At 36.6% G+C, this 16,918-nt stretch overlaps 3 protein-coding genes and 1 long non-coding RNA gene across 5 annotated transcripts in view; 3 read left to right on the forward strand and 1 right to left on the reverse strand.

Annotated features, from left to right (window-relative positions):
• LOC130012195 (uncharacterized) overlaps window positions 1-16,918 on the reverse strand; it is a 148,180-nt gene that overhangs the window by 120,283 nt on the left and 10,979 nt on the right. The gene's annotated exons all lie outside the window — the stretch shown is intronic.
• LOC126814706 (uncharacterized) lies at window positions 2,014-4,603 on the forward strand. The gene is made up of 2 exons (XM_056099615.1): window positions 2,014-2,706; window positions 3,001-4,603. The coding sequence occupies exons 1-2, from the start codon at window positions 2,356-2,358 to the stop codon at window positions 3,781-3,783; spliced, it is 1,134 nt and encodes a 377-aa protein (XP_055955590.1). The 5' UTR covers window positions 2,014-2,355; the 3' UTR covers window positions 3,784-4,603.
• The window catches only part of LOC130012188 (E3 ubiquitin-protein ligase TRIM33-like), a 94,560-nt gene continuing 91,156 nt past the window's right edge, over window positions 13,515-16,918 (forward strand). Inside the window, exon 1 of the mRNA XM_056099609.1 lies at window positions 13,515-14,176. The gene's annotated coding sequence lies outside the window, so the exon portion shown is untranslated. The remainder of the gene's footprint in view (window positions 14,177-16,918) is intronic.
• LOC130012190 (E3 ubiquitin-protein ligase TRIM33-like) lies at window positions 14,202-15,875 on the forward strand. The gene has a single exon (XM_056099611.1). It carries the CDS (start codon window positions 14,293-14,295, stop codon window positions 15,736-15,738), a length of 1,446 nt encoding a protein of 481 aa, XP_055955586.1. The 5' UTR covers window positions 14,202-14,292; the 3' UTR covers window positions 15,739-15,875.

The following is a 16,918-nucleotide window of genomic DNA, read 5'->3' on the forward strand; positions in this document are numbered from 1 at the left end:
ACGTCAAAGTGTTCACCGGAAAATCACGGAGAACTTTCGAAATCAACAACGGGATTGGACCACTTGCCCCTAGTCAACGAATAACTGAGCCACAGCGGCTCCCATTTTTTAAAGTATCAAATATATCAAGTATCATCAAGTCTATAATACCCGCCCTTCTCTTCTGCCCCGATTGGGTTAACAAAGACGGACATACGCCACACACAAGGCGCTATGAGGGGAAATTTAACCAGTCAACGACGCTACGGCCTACTTTTATGTCAAGGGTTCTGCACGGGACCTCAGTTTTCTGTACCATCCGAATGACTACACCTTTTTTCTTGCCAGGTCTGAAGGCCTACACCAGTGCCAACCCAGGATGAGTCAATAGGGGGACGATTAGGTTAACGTCCGCTTTAATTGAATCAAGTGGTGTGGGTTCGATCCCGGCTTATTACTGGCCACCGTCGTGCTAAAGACCTGTACACGTGCAGGCTAATTAATTGATGGATTAGAGAAATATCATATGTCGACAGTGTTAAAAAAAACTCAACTAGAACGCCCAGGGTCACATCCCACTTGTCCGGGATCCCTGTCAGCGAGAGGCGTGGGGGGTCGATGAATGTTAGAAGGGCAGAATCTGAAATGCCCGAAAACATTTCGGTTTACAGAAAGTAGTTCCGGTCGTCTGTGAGCGGCGAAGGAGGCCATTCCCGCAAATGCGTTTTCTTGCTGTTCCAGCCCATGAATGCAGCAACTTCAAAGTGATCTAATGTACCCTTACTTAGGCAGATGACTCGAATACCAACCAATCATTCAGAGTCCACGGAGACGGGAAAGTCGGGAGAAAATTTTGAAACTTTAACTGCCGCAAACCCGTTTTCCTGGCTGGTACACCTATGAGAGAGAGAGAGAGAGAGGGAGATTTCGGGACTAACATGGTTTAATTTTATGTAAAGGATTCGCTTAAGGATCTTTAGAAGTGGGAGGAAACCGCAAAACCCGGGGAAAACTTATGAGGTTGGACACTACGTCTTGTCACGTACAAGCGGGGAATCGAAACCATGCCATTTGACTCAATGACAGACCTTATGATCTAACGCGCTCGCATTAACCATTCGTTCACGCAACCCCAAGCAATATTTGGAGAATTAATCTCTCAACTAAATATCCGCTTCAACCACAAGGATATTAAAGATACATTGTCACAAATGTATTTATCAGGTGGTTATTTCCAGTAACAGTATGACATGATATATGAAAAGTTTAGACGCCCAATCTTACTAGGAAACTACTCGATTACCGTATCATCTCAATGGAAGCGGACGTAAATTAACCTTGATATTATATCAAGTATTATAATATCAAGGGAGTCGCGGTGGCTCAGTGAGTAACGTCTATCATAGAGTCAATTGGCGTGGATTCGGTTCACGCATGTACGTGACTAATACCCCGTTCAGACGCTTATTTTTAAACCAGTTCAAAATCGCCGGGGTTTTCAAGACAGCGTCGTGTTGCGTTCACACGTACTATAAGTCAAACCTGTTTAACTATTCTGACCTCTTCGGTCGGAGGTTAGAGTTAACTATGCATGCGTACATACCATTTCCTGGTAGAATATGTAAACATCCTGTGAAAAAAAAATCCGCGAAATTTGTTTCTCTTACTCTCGGATAGTTTATACACATTTCCTAGAAATGAATACTAATGCTTTGAGACATAGAATTAAACAGTTTAGACAACGACAGAGTCAACAAAGGTACTTCTTTCTGATGCTAATGAGTGTCACTTCTGTGATATTCATGCCAACCAACAGGAGAATATGGTCACGGTATCACAGTGGCAATTGGTGGAATCACGCATACAGGTTTGGTTTGATATATTCATATATATTGTTTTAAAATTTATAATCATTATAATGTAGTCAAATATGTACACGGACAAGGTGTATAAAACAAATATTAACCAAGGGGTCATCAATTAAATATTTATAGAAAATATAACGTCCCCCCCCCCCCCCCCAAAAAAAAACAACCTAAAAAAACAAAACAATCTTCACACAAATAGGCCTGTGCTATTATATGTGCCATATAGACAATTTTTAATTTCGAATAATAATAGTTGCATGCTTAAAAGAGCTAAATTGTTAATATTTGGGATCTAGAAATTGACACAAATGGGTCGCAACACATAATTTCTAATTAGTTATATTCGTCGAAATACTCTAGATGTCTAAATCGAATGGCAATGTCTAGCAACTGGTTATTCCAGTCTACACTGATAGTATTTATTGTGCATGCTCTCCAGATAAGAATATGACTTGTGGGAATATGTCTAGCCTCGTTCTTCTAGTCCCTTGTTACAAATGACACTGAAATGCATTACACAATTCGTGTACCAATGGTTAAATGTTTGTTTTGTCTCAAATATTGGATATCAGAAACCCATCTTTTCCCCGTTAAGATCACAAGATCAATGTTGATTGAAATTGACAAATACTTTGTGTTTTCAATGTCGCAGATTTTGGATGATATTGACTACTTTAAGTTTAATTATTTACCTAATCTAATTCCTTTACATTTTATTTTCAGCTTTTATGATGATATACAGTATTTGGAAAACTTCAGAATGTCAAAATGTACATTTGAATATCTGTGCAGAATTTTGAGACCATTTCTTGAGAAACAAGTAACAAGTATGAGGGAACCAATATCTGTTGAGCGACAGGTAGGCTATTTTGCATTTTATGATGGCTGTATTGGTTGAGATATTCACTTCTGCTTGGAGAATATAAGAACATGCAACACATACTATTATTTTCTATGTTGGCCGCCTACTGATTTGGATTGGAAGTAGATATTTGTTTGTACATGTAGATGGCCTTAGTAAAAAACAAATCTAGTTTTGTCAATTTAATACTAGACTGAATAATAGATTTTATCACTGAACTAAAATGATTGGAAATATTGAGAACAATCTTCTACCCCTCCCATTTAAAGTATGGTAACCCTTTTTTTTTAGGTTGGCATAAGTTTATGGGTTTTAGGGACCAATGCTGAGTACAGAACTGTGGCTGCATTATTTGGGGTTGGCCGGTCAACCGTGTCTTCAATTATACACATATTTTGTGAGTCCCTGATTTCGATCAAGGACAAATTCATTAAATTTCCATCAGGTGAAGAACTGAATAGAGTTGTAAATGGGTATCGGTCGAAATGGGGATTTCCAAATGCAGGTGGAGCAATATATGGCAGTCATATTCCTATATTAGGACCGAGCATGAACCATGCTGACTTCCATAACAGAAAAGGGTGGTATTCCATCATTGTTCAAGCAGTTGTGAATGATCGTTATGAATTCACAGACCTAAATATCGGGTGGCCAGGAAGTGTTCATGATGCACGAGTCTATGCAAACTCCAAAATATATGCAAAAGGGCTGTCTGGGACATTATTTGCCGGCAAGATGATTGATGTCAATAATGTGCGCCTGCCTATCGTCTTGTTAGGTGATCCGGCTTATCCATTATCCAACTTTCTAATGGAACCATACACAGACAATGGACACCTGACCCAAAAACAAAAGACATTTAATTATAAGCTAAGTAGTTCACGCATGACGGTAGAAAATTCCTTTGGTCGCCTAAAAGGTCGCTGGCGCTGCTTATTAAAGCGATTGGATATGAATGTTGACAAGGTCCCCAATATTATTATGACCTGTTGCATACTTCATAACATATGCGAACAAGCAAAAGACCCATTTAGGGTTGAATGGCTAGAGGATGTAGCAAAGGGAGAAAACTAAATGCCTCAGCCAAATCAAAGTAACGAAGAGGCAATTAATGCAGACTGCACTAACATTAGAAATATCCTGGCTGAATACTTCCAGGAATAATTTAACCTTACAAAACAAATAATTAAGAAAGTAATAATTGGCCATACTGTTACATACACTCACTACAAAGAATTTCTATGTGTATATGCCATCTTTTGTTTACTTTTATTGTTTCATTTTGTGTGTTTGCAGAAAACTAAAAAATGGTCAAACTAAATTGGTTTATTTTCATAATAAAAATCATACAACAGAAAAATAACTGATAATCTTATAACACAGTGGGTCTATTATAACTATATATGTGATCAGCTCTGGCCAAATGGTTGCTATGGAGTTCAATTTGTTTCCAAAATTTTCAATATCTTCTTTCTTAAAAGTAATATTATGGTACATTCAAATTTAAATATTCCAAGCATATTTCTAAGTCACATACTAATTTAAAGGTATTTGGATACAGAATTTAAATTGACACCTTTTGGCATCTTGATTTTTGATCCATGCATCTCATTAAGCCAGAGTTGGATTATATAATAAGAGGTCCAATTGTCATCTTTGTTGTCCATCATTGAAGAAGTGTATGTAATTAAAAATATACAGTGGACTCTTTCACTTTCAACATTGTACAGGACCGATACAATGCCAGATTATACACCATGACGGAATACTTAATTGTCTCAAAACCGCAAGTATTATTGTACCTCGAATACCAAAGTATTATTTTAATGCACCTTCGAATACCCAGAACTTAAAAATATGATAAACCTTTTTGTACATTTGAAACTTTATTATATAAAATTATTATGTTTTTACTTTGGGTGCGTACAAAACACTTGTGCGTCGTTATGAACAAAATATTATAATGATAGTGATTCTTCATCTCGGCAATTTATATTTAATGTTGCTGTATTTGACGTGAAAAAATCAAATGAAATACCAAGCACTCTCTTACAAGAAATTATAAAATTATCAAGATTTTATTAACAAAGACTGACACATACTTTAAGCTCACCGATAATTGATTGCTTGTGGGTTAACACCCACTGATTGAAGGCCGGATTATCCAATGTTAATTCAACAGAAATCGTTTAACGGGGTCCCCAGATTGGTCTAATAATTCGGAATATTCCGAGTCCACTGTACAAGCCTACACTATAAAGTTATTGATCAATTTTTAATTTATGTCTTTCAATTAATGTATTAAATAAAAGAGAATTTACCATTTTTGAAAACATAACAAACTGTTTTGTTCTTATTAGGGGCTTATCAATTGACTTACAAAGAAGAAAACACCCACCTCATACCGTTTCGCATTATTTGATAACGATAAGAAGCCAAGTCAAAACTTTGCTTTAGATATAAACAAGGATTGTCCTGTGTATTCCCAGTTCAATTGCTAAATGCCATTGAAACAATTAATCTCATACTGGTAATTTAAATTCATAAAAACTGAAATCACATAAAACGTGTTACAACTACAGTTAACTTTCACAACCAAGTACATATATCAGCTTCATGACACATTTGATAATGATATGGATATTAATAATTAAAACATGGAAATAAATTTATTAAAACTTGAGCCATGGTAAAATGGAATGACAAATAAAATTCATGTATTTGTAGAAACAAAAATAAACTGTTATCAATGACAATAATTGCGCTACATGTCAGATATTTTGGCACAAAATGGTATATCTTGAAAATAATATGATTCAGCTTCATGATACATTAAGTTAAATGATATGGATATTAATAATTAAAACATGGAAATTAATTTATTAAAACTCTAGCCTGGGCACAATGGAATGATAAATAAAACTATGTATTTCTACAAACAAAAATTAACTGTTATCAATGAAAATAAATGCTCTACATAGCAGAACTTTTGGCACAAAATGATAGGTCTTGAAAATAATATGGTTTTATAAATTTGTATATATGTGTCCATTAGCTCCTTGTAAAAATTGTGGCTGCGGAACATGTCCATTTTGTTGTTGAGAAAATTGATGCTGCTGAAATCCCTGATTGGCAAACAAACTCCATAATCTTAATTCATGTTGCCTATCTCTTTCCCTATCCTCGCGTCGTTGTTCCTCAGCTCTAAGTCGATCCTCCCGTCTCTGATCTTCTCTAAGTCTCTATGAATCTGCCTCCATTCTCATTCTTTTTTCTTCGAATTCAAAATATGATCTTTCTTGTTCTCTTTGATAATTTATAAAGCTGGTTGTTGTCTCATTCAGAACACGTTGAATTATATCCTCTCTGTTTCTTTTTTTCTTTTCTGGTCCTGTAAGTAAATAAAATAACTCTTTAATGTTTAAATAAATGAACAATGATTGACAATTCGGGCCTCGAAATATCCCTTCAGTAACTAACCTGTCACTCTTAATTATCCAAAAACAACCACAATATTTACCATGGTGCCGTTACACATGTACTTCTGTGTAGATACTTCAAAATGCTATAGATGAAAACTTGTGTGGATGGTGTGTTAAAGTTCTTATACAATAATTGGGCGTTATTATATTATCAAGGGAGTCGCGATGGCTCAGTGAGTAACGTCTATCATAGAGTCAATTGGCGTGGACTCGGTTCCCCGCATGTACGTGACACAGAATAGGGTAGCCTGTCCACCCTCGTGGGTTTTTTCCTGGTCTATCATATACATAGAGTCAATCTGCATGGAGTAGGTTCCCCGCATATACGTGTCAACGAATCTCGTGGGTTTTTCCGGGTCCTGAACTGCGGTTTCCCTCCACTTAACCCCATATCTATCTATCTTTCTCTCTAAATATAATCTAAACGTGACATGTTAATACTATTATAAAGATAGATCTAGGAGTAGCCCATGTCACCAACACTAACAATATCCGTCGTCCTTTAATATAACATACATTCATAATACACCGCTAGATATGCATAGTGCTAGATATGCATTCATATATATAACATAAATATAGTCTCAATATATATCACACTATAAGTTGATCTACTTCCATACTACCTATGAATACTAACTCAATGCATGAAATTCAAACAAAAATCGAAATAATAGAACAAAATACAATACAAGGTTACGATATTCTAAAATATATAAATTAGCTGAGGTCAAAAACAGTGCTAAAAAGCAAATTAAACAATTAATCAATCAAAATAATACAGTATTTGATAATGAACAAGATATTCTAGACACAATTCACCAATATTACCAACAACTATATACTACCCAAAACATTGTCGAAAACCTAATAAAAATCCTATATTGAAAACAGTAACATAAATACCCTAACTAACACGGAAAGAGATTCCCTGTCTCATTTCATATCTAAAGATGAAGATCTGAAGGCGTTACAAAGTTTCAGATCAAACCGTAGCCCAGGCATCGACGGTATTCCAGGAGATTTCTATATCAAATTCTTTGACACAATAGGAACCGACCTGACAGAAGTAATAAACAACATCTATCTACAGGGTGAATTATCTAACCCAATGAGAACCGGTATAATAATAATCTTTCAGATAATACCAATTCCAACATATTTGAAATAGTGCAAAAATACATAAAAGACAGCAAGAGATTTTAAAACTTTAACATTTAAAACTTAAAATTACACTTCAAAATGTATATATGTTTGTTACTCACTGTCTGTACATATGTCACCACTGTATTGTAAACATAAGAGTTAACTATTTTATATGTTTGGAGAGAACTTATATAGGCCTTGCCTGTTGTTCAATCCAATTCAGTTTATTGAATAAAATATTGTTTAAACTAATAATAATTAATTATAAGAATAAATTGTTTGTCTATAAGAATAGAGGCGACCACCGATTATTTAAGAACTATAGACCAATAAGCCTGTTATGTGTCGACTATAAAATCATCACAAAAATATTAAGTATATGAATGAACACAGTTATTAACAAATTGATCTCTAAAACACAAACGGGAGCCGGACCAAATAAAAGCATCTTCGATAACCTGTATTTAATTGATTCAATCCTAAATTATTTAGACACACATGAAACTAATGCCTATATCTTATCGTTTGATTAGGAAAAAAGCCTTTGACCGTATTGAACACAATTATATAAAAACCCTACTAAAACATATGAATTTTCCAAATGACATTGTAAATTGGGTTACAATACTGTTTAAAAATTTGAAAAGTAAAGTTCAAGTAAATGGATCCTTCTCTCAAAATATCAAAAATAATCGTTCGATGTTGGCTCCGTATATAGCTCTCAACTAAATTAAGATAAAACCGAAATCCACCATGTTGGTGTTCGTAAACCATCCCATGACTCATTTCCTGAAAATATAAACATAAACATTAAAACAGACACAATTAAATTACTGGGCTTTTGTTTTGAGATCAATAAAATGGAAAAAAATCTGGTTACCCCTCATCATGACGATTAAATCAACTATTAGTCACTGGTCTACTTACAACCTATCGATTAAAGAAAAAGTCTGTACTTGTACTGGTCACTCATTGATAGTAAGAACGTACAACCAAAAATAAACAAACACCTACCTCATATAAATTTTGAAAAAGTTTGGCATAATTTATATAAATGTCCAACACTATCTGAAATAGAAAAAGAATTTATGCACAAAATAATACACAATGCATTTCCCACAAAAGATATTCTCCACACTCCAAATATTTACGTAGATGACTATATATGTCAATACTGCAAGAAAAATAATGAAACCTACAGTCACTTATTTCTACACTGCCCTAAATTACAGCACTTTAAATCCTTTGCTGCTACACATATAAACAATATACATTCCACAAAATCCTTCCATATCATGTATCTCTACCTCTGGATCATATGGTCCAACAGAATGCATCCCTATATCAACAACATCTCCAACCATCTGATATACCAATTCTATACAAAAAGAAAAGAAAAGAAAATATAAATAAAATCACCAAGCTTCACCCTACTCTGCCTTACTAAATACTCTGGTGTAAGGCAAATTATCGTTCTGTGTGAAGCTTCTAAATTAATTACTCTATTATGTGACTGAGCAGATCGTGCTATTTACTTTTAAGTTGCCATAACTTGGCATCTTAATCAACTTTCGTTTTCATTAAATGGCACTTTCATACTGTGTCGTATAAACAAAATACCCATGCACCCACCGAAATAATTGTATGTTCAAAAGAAAAAAAAGAAGCAGGTGCAGGTTCGAAGGCATGGCAAGAGGAATATCAGTTAAGTCGTCCACGAGCAAAGTCGTCCACACGAAAAATCTGGTGAAGTCGTCCACACTCGTTGGTGCAGTCATCCACATAGGCGTACGGGGAAATTTTTGACTGGGGGGGGGGGGGGCGGTGGTGGTTGGTGCCCAAAAAATGTAGTTAGGTTCTTAGTATGTTACATAATAATAATAAATTCGCTGTTAAATTGGACACATTCAAGAACACAATATTTTTTTTATACAATTTTTACAAAGTACAATTGTGTGCCCAAATACGTTGGTTAAGTCGTCCACACGACATAGTTTACTTTCGGGACACATTCGCTTTATCATTTCGGAACATCTCCACGCTAGAGCGGGCCCGTTTATTAATAAACAACAAAGTAAATTGTACACTAAAATATATTAACAATCAAATATTTATTTTTTCAGTTACAACAAAAAAGCATTAACGAAGGATTTTTCAGGCGGGATATCCGTGTGGGGAAGAATCGCCATGGAATTGTTGCCACAGAGAATCATTGAATTTGTTATATTTATGAAATTGTTATGTATTGAAATTTTATCGTACACTTTATATTGAATTTTATTGTAAATTTTGTTGTACACGTATCATCTGCGGGCACTGGATCATCTATTAACCTAAAAAATCAAATAATACAAAATACTAATTAACCAGGGACGAAATGGCTCGGATGGGACAAAAAACCGAAGTCTCGTGTATGTGGCGTGCACGTTGAAGATTCCTTGAGAGTAGGCCGCAGCGCCGCTGTCCGCTCTAAGTGTCCCTCATAGCACACTGTATGGCGTATGCCCGTTTTCGTTAGCACAGTGGGAGCAGAACAGTAGTTTGCTGTAGTTTACAAGTGATTCCAATCGCTTAAAGTGGCAGATCGAGACATTAACCTAATTCCGTTCTAAAAAGGGAGCCAAAGGGTGCTAGCTTACTAAGTGAGTAAGACGTTGGCTTGTAAGCATGGAGGTCGCGGTTCATCTGGATTTTCCGATGTGGTTTACCTTTGTCAGTGGTGCAGGACGGAGGGCCTGCCAAGGACAGCTATCTAGTCGTTCGGATGGGACGAAAAACCGAGGTCTCGTGTATACATTGGCATGCACGTATGCCTTGGCAGTTGGAATTATTGGGTATTATTAATTGGGTGTTATTGGGTAATTCAATACGCCCGGTCGGGGCATATTAGAAAAAATGTTATAGGCCAAGGCATGTCATAGATTTAACATTAAAATCACCTGGGGAAAGAATTACTAATTACTGACATCATAATTATGAACATGCTTAGAGTTATAGCCCTTGATTTCACATAAAACGTATCAAAGCTATATACAGGGCTGAGTTATTGCCCGAATTTCATGAAATTTGCTAAAATCCATATCAGCGTGAATTTGACCATCTTTCTTTTATTTAAATTTGGTTTTGGTGTTCAATAGGAGAATGTCTCAGTCACGAATACGGAAGGACTCCTCACTTTTTTTTCTATTTGCAATTTTTCTATATACACCCACGCGTAATATAGGCGTATAGAGTTGTCGGCTGTCGGTCAGCTGTTTCGTTACACAAATTTACAAACCTTGACAGGATGATCCATATCCATTTATCCTGCATTGTTGCAGTTTTATAGTAAAATAGATAGGGTGACTAATGTCGTCCAAGTTTATAAAACAATCAATTATTGTACCAGGTGAGAATATATAATAAAAATACATCACCTATTGATATATAATTATATATAAATAATCTTGTCTTGGAGAGCGGCGCGACAGCTTACTCTTACACGGAATTCCAATACCTGCACGCCTGAGTAGACAAGAACTGTCGGAACAACTAGGTGTTATCTATTGCCAGGCCCAAAGTCCTGCACAATGGAAAACGGGGGAACCACGCCAGTTCATGACAGTACATTTAACCCCGTATTTATCACAGTCACACCCAATATATATAATACTAGAATGGGGTTTAACGTCTCCTCAATTTAAGACTAATTAATGTATTTTTCTTTTCAATCGCCAGGCGTGCAATACGATGGTGAACTTTGCCTGGAATGCCGCTTTTTACCCTATCCGATGGATTAGGCACATTTCCTTTGTCAATTCCGCCGGGGCCACCCTGAAAAGCGAGAACGAGTTCTTCTCGGGCCCATGGCGTGATTCGAACTCTAAAACGCAATTTAAAGTAATATTTAACTGTAAATGATGTTACATCAAAACCTTCTTTTAATTTTCTCTACCTTAATTATGGGGGGTTGGATGGCGGAATGGTTAGCACGCGCGCTGTACCATACGGCCTGTCATTGAGTGAACTGGCGGGGTTTCGATTCCCCGGTTGTACGTGACAAGGAGTAGGGTCGCCTGTCCAACCTCGTGGCTTTACTCCGGGTCCCCCGGTTTTCTCCCACTGCTAAAGACCCCTACGCACAAGCGAATGATTAAAATAAAATTGAACCATGTGTTAGTCACGAAATGACCTAGTTTGTGTCGAGTGGACGTTAAACCCCATTTCTCTCTTTCACCTTAATTATGTTTTATTAGTCGCTACCCACTGTAAAATAGGGTGTTGGATGGCCGAATGGTTAGCGCGTGCGTGTTGTATCCAGGGGCGGATTGGGGCCGGGAAACGGCCCGAGGTCCCGTGTCGGAGCGGCCCCTTTTACTGATCGCGGAGCCCGGATGGGGGAGTCCGGGTGCTCTCCCCCGGGAAAATTTTGAAAAATGGGAGGCCATTTCCCGCAATTTGAGACCATTCCCGACATCCCAATTCTGTAATTTCATCTCTGTAAATAACGAGTTAATAAAAATGTTAAGGAATGTTTAACACCAGTCTCAGGAAATCGTCTAGCACTCATATTCAGCAAGCAGACTAGCTATCATCAAATTTTGCTGAGGCCTTAAAATTGAAATTTACAAACGATCGGCAGACGTTTCTGACGTATCCCCAGAAACAGGGTACAGGGGACTTAATAATTAGTAAATTTGCCGGTGAAAGTGTCTGGTGAATCCGGTGAAATTTTCGGATTCCGAATTCCGGCCCACACCCAGCACACCCGGCCCAGAAAGTCTATTATACCAGCCCATTCCAAACTCCAGTGATGGCGTGGTGGCCCGTTAAAGCTACCGGCCACATACAACATGATCATCATCGCTGCATGACCGGTTCAATACACCCCCCCCCCCATATAATGTTCAGAAGAAAAAGGTTTTATTAGACGAATTGCACCAAATTATACACGGGTGGACCTCTGTTTATCGTTACATCCGAAGGACTAGTCAGCTTAACGGATGCTGTCCCTGGCAGACGAAAATCAGGATCGACAAATCCTTCTCAAGATTCGAAATGAAATAAAATGAAATGAAGTTTAACGTCCTACTGTTCTGCCCCGAAATGGGCTAATGAAGACGGATATCCATACAGTGTACTTTCAGGGAAATTCTGTCCGGGCAGCGACACTACGGCCTACTCTTATATCGAATTCCAACTGTAAAGGGATCTTTTACGTACACGCCAATGTGTACACGGAACCTCGGATTTTCGGACCCTCCGAACGACTAGACAGCGGTCCTTGTCAGGCCCTCCGTCCTCAATCACGACGGAAAATCTGGATGAATTTAACTTTCTCGACCAATACAGAGATCGAACACCCAACCTCCAGGGTAGCGAGCCAGCCTCGAGATTCGAACTCAATCCCCTGACTCGTTGACTACCACGACCGTCAATATGTTAATATCAGAATACTTAGACATTGATTTATTGTCTACGGTATCATCTCAATGGAAGCGGACGTAAATTAACCTTGATATTACGTCAAGTATTATATTATCAAGCGAGTCGCGGTGGCTCAGTGAGTAAGACACTCGTTCGTTAACCAGGGGGTTATGGGTTTGATGCCAGTGTTGGTTGAGAAAGCTATTCGGATTTTCCGGCTTGGTGTCCCTCTGTCAGTCCTGCAGGAACACCGTCTAGTCGTTCGGATGGAGCATGGGACTAAAATCAGAGAGTCTCGATGAACTTTCTAAGTAAGGATATAGCGCCATGTGGACCCAGCCGTGTATATTATATCTAGAGGTTTATTAACTAGTTGATATATTACTACATTGTTAAAGATACCAAGTTGATATATTACTACATTGTTGAATATACCAAGTTGGAGACATACATAGGAACACGTGGAATTATAGCTGTGTAAACGTATAAACATTATACATTATATTATATCTCACTATAAGTTGACCTACTTTCATACTACATACATTCATAATATTATAATTATAGACGTACACCGCTAGATATAGTGTCAATATGATATAGCGTGATAGTGGTAGACTCTGTTACCCACGCTAACAATATCAGTTGAACTTGACATGCATACATAACATACATTCATAATATTATATCAGTGGTGGTTGACGTACACCGTTATCGTCCGGGTGACAAAGGCAAATGCCGAAGGTCATTATATCAAAACGAAAATAAAAATAGAATTTCCGAGAAACTGCAGCAAGTTTACGCATGTTCAGTCTACGGCATAAGGAAGACAAACTGTGCAAGACGATGAAAGACGTGGATTTTTATGTGATTTAGACGTTTTCGATAGAATTTCCGAGAAACTGTAGCAAATTTTCACTTGTACAGTCTACAGTCCGAGGAAGATAAATTGTGTAAGACGATGGTATTATAGACGTACACCGCTAAATATAGTGTCAACATGACATGGCGTGCTAGTGGTAGACTCTGTTACCCACACTAACAATATCCGTGGTAGTTGATACACACAGTGATAGTCTGGGTGACAAAGGCTAATGTCGAAGGTCATTATATCAAAACGAAAATAAAAATAGAATTTCCGAGAAACTGTAGCAAGTTTACGCATGTTCAGTCTACAGTATAAGAAAGACAAACTTTGCAAGACGATGAAAGACGTGGATTTCTATGGGATTTAGACGTTTTGGTGGAATTTAATACTTTTGATTTTTAGTTCATCTGTCTCGATATCAAATATTATATTGTTTGATTTTGTATTTTCGTCCAGTTTGAACTCGTATTGTCTACAACTATGTGCCTTAGACCTTTTGGCTAGCATTTCTAAGAAACGGTAGCCAATTTATGCATTTATAAGAAATTATAGCAAGTTTATGCAGGTTCATACTTTTGATTTCTAGGATATCGTATATTATATTAGCCTAATTGTTTGTTGTTATTTTGTCCAGTTTCAACTCGTATTTTATACAACCAGTGCAACATACAGCTATTCAAAATGGCGGAGAAGGAAGTGTGTAGTATTTGTTTGAACGATTTTCAACAACGCGTGGTACTCGATTGTAAACACCCCTTTTGTTTTATCTGTTTAGAAGATTATGTGAACAAAACCTCCACTAAAGATCAGTTCCAATGTCCATTATGCCGTAGCTTTATAAATCTTAGTGACGGAGGTCTGGATCGATTTAAACCTAAACCAATTAATATTCCTCAATGTGATGTATGTACGGAAGATACATGTCAATATTTCTGTCGAGACTGTGATCAATATTTATGTAAATCATGTAAAACCACGCATGATAAGATGAAAATTTGTAAAGACCACGTTGTGTCTCGATATGATGAAACACAGGTCTATCAAGCGCCTACTTCACACGAAACAATAAAGGAAAAAGCTTCGGCTTCGTCTATCCCAAATCCTAAAGATTTCTGTCTGCGCCATGAAAAGGAGCCCGTAAAAGTATACTGTAAAGATTGTACTGTAGCCGTTTGTTTGAAATGTTTCTTGGTCGATCATAATGGACACAATTATTTAGATTTACAGGAGGATGAAGTCAGACAAAGTATCAGACACGACTTACAATCACTGAATGATGAATTAAAAAAACAAATCACTAATTTTCAGAAACATTATGATAATTTAAATAGCAAATTAACTGAAGTCAAAAACTGCACAAAAACTGAATGTGACAAAGTAGATGCACAAGTTGAGAAAATCTGCTCAGAATTTCATAAAATCGGAGAAAATATTAAAAAGGAAATGCAAGAAACTAGTGAAGAGGAAGAATACAAATTCAGGAAATTAATGGAGGACATTAAAAGACTAACAGAAGATTTAAAAGCAAGTGTTAAATATTCAGTGAATGTTTTAGAAGATTCATCCGTTGTTCAAGTTTTACAAAGAATACCTAAAGTTAGACAGGAAAAAGATGAAAGTTGTTGTAGAAAATTGGATATACCTGATGTAAGATATTCAACATTTCAAGTAGCAGAGATAGATAAAACTTTGTTAACTAATCAACTTGGTAAAATTGTAAGTTGTCATCAGAATATGTTTGAAGATGTTTTTAATGTGGATACTGTGCCAGGTTATGGTGGTTGGTATTATGGTAAACAACATGTAGTTTCAGGTTTTACATGGAGTATCTATGTGTGTAAACTATCATCATTACTTGTTGGATTATACCTGAATGACGTAGAAGATAAAAGTATTACGTCATGTAAAGTTGACGTCACATATAAAGTTATAAATAAAACAGATGATAGACAATCTGTAGTTAAACAATGTAATAGGACTGTTGTACCTGGTGGTGGTTATACTTATGTTTCTGATCTTATTGACTGGGAGAGATTCAGTAATCCTGGCAGTGGATTTATTAATGGTCATAGAAAATTTACAATTCAAGTAACAATTAATGACATAACTGACATTAAAAGACGTTAATAATTAGACTACTGTTATGGCTGAATTATTGTTAAATAATGTTTTGTTTACGGTGTAAGGGAGATAACATTATTTCTATCCGATATGGAATAAATTATGGTCAATCGCTGGAAGAAGTAGCTGATAGTTTTTTTTTCAGATGGAACTTTAATACATGTATAATATCATTCCATATTATAATAAAAAATGATTCCAGATGGAGCTAAAATACGTGTATAATATCTTTCCATATTAGAATAATAATTGTAAACTCTTTGTATTGTTGTTTTATTATGAAGCACTGGTAGTAACCAACAGGTCAAGGGAAACAAAACAAGTTACTGAACACAGGCATTCCAACCCATTCTTGTTCGACACCGGCTTTGACTGAGAAAGTTGAACAATTTCCAGCCTGTTTTCCACTTTGTTAGGAAAAACGTGTAGTTACCATTTTTAAAACAGTTCTTGATCTTGAAGTCTGTTAACTTACATTAATGCAATAAGAAAAAAACCTGTGCGCCGTTAATATAGAGGTAGCAGTTTACTGTTAAAGGTACACCAGTGGGAGGAAACCGGTGGACCCAGGGAAAACCCAAGAGGTTGGACAGGCGATCCTACTCATTGTCATGAACAAGCGGGGAATCGAAACCACGCCACTTCACTCAATGAGAGACCTTATGATGCCACGCGCACGCATTAACCATTAGGCAACCCAACCACCTCTCACTAGAAGATAGGATAGAGGGTTACAAATCTGATCACAAATTTGTATTAATACCTACTTTAAATTAATAGCTGACTTAATTGGGTAGAAACGCCATTGTACGGACTAAATTCTCCCCTGTGCATTGCATTGTGAATCGTTATGTAAAAAAGTGAAGCAAAGTCTCTATATATTGGTGAGATTACAAGATTGTACCAAGGGTTAAGTAATTATCAGGAATTGTTCTTCTTATATAAAATATTCTTCGAAATGTCGCCTAAATATGGTACCTATTAACCATAAGCATGGTTAATACTGGTTTAGTCTATCCAATTAGTAAAACAAGCCAAAATATGGTAGCTGTTTACCTTAAGCATGGGTAATAGCATGTTAGTCTATCCAATTAGTAGATATCACTAACAGATTATTGCTCTGTCTTACTAGCTATCCTTGTATAACCCACCATACAAGTTGTACTGATGTCGTCATGTCACGTTA

Source organism: Patella vulgata, chromosome 3, assembly GCF_932274485.2.
Source record: "Patella vulgata chromosome 3, xgPatVulg1.2, whole genome shotgun sequence".
NCBI lineage: Eukaryota > Metazoa > Mollusca > Gastropoda > Patellidae > Patella > Patella vulgata.

Bases quoted from the DNA above. Each gene is read 5' to 3' on its own strand.
- LOC126814706 (XM_056099615.1), top strand. From the start codon at position 2,356: ATGCATTACACAATTCGTGTACCAATGGTTAAATGTTTGTTTTGTCTC. The intron at 2,707-3,000 runs GTAGGCTATTTT...CTTTTTTTTTAG, and splicing joins CAATATCTGTTGAGCGACAG to GTTGGCATAAGTTTATGGGT.
- LOC130012190 (XM_056099611.1), top strand. From the start codon at position 14,293: ATGGCGGAGAAGGAAGTGTGTAGTATTTGTTTGAACGATTTTCAACAA.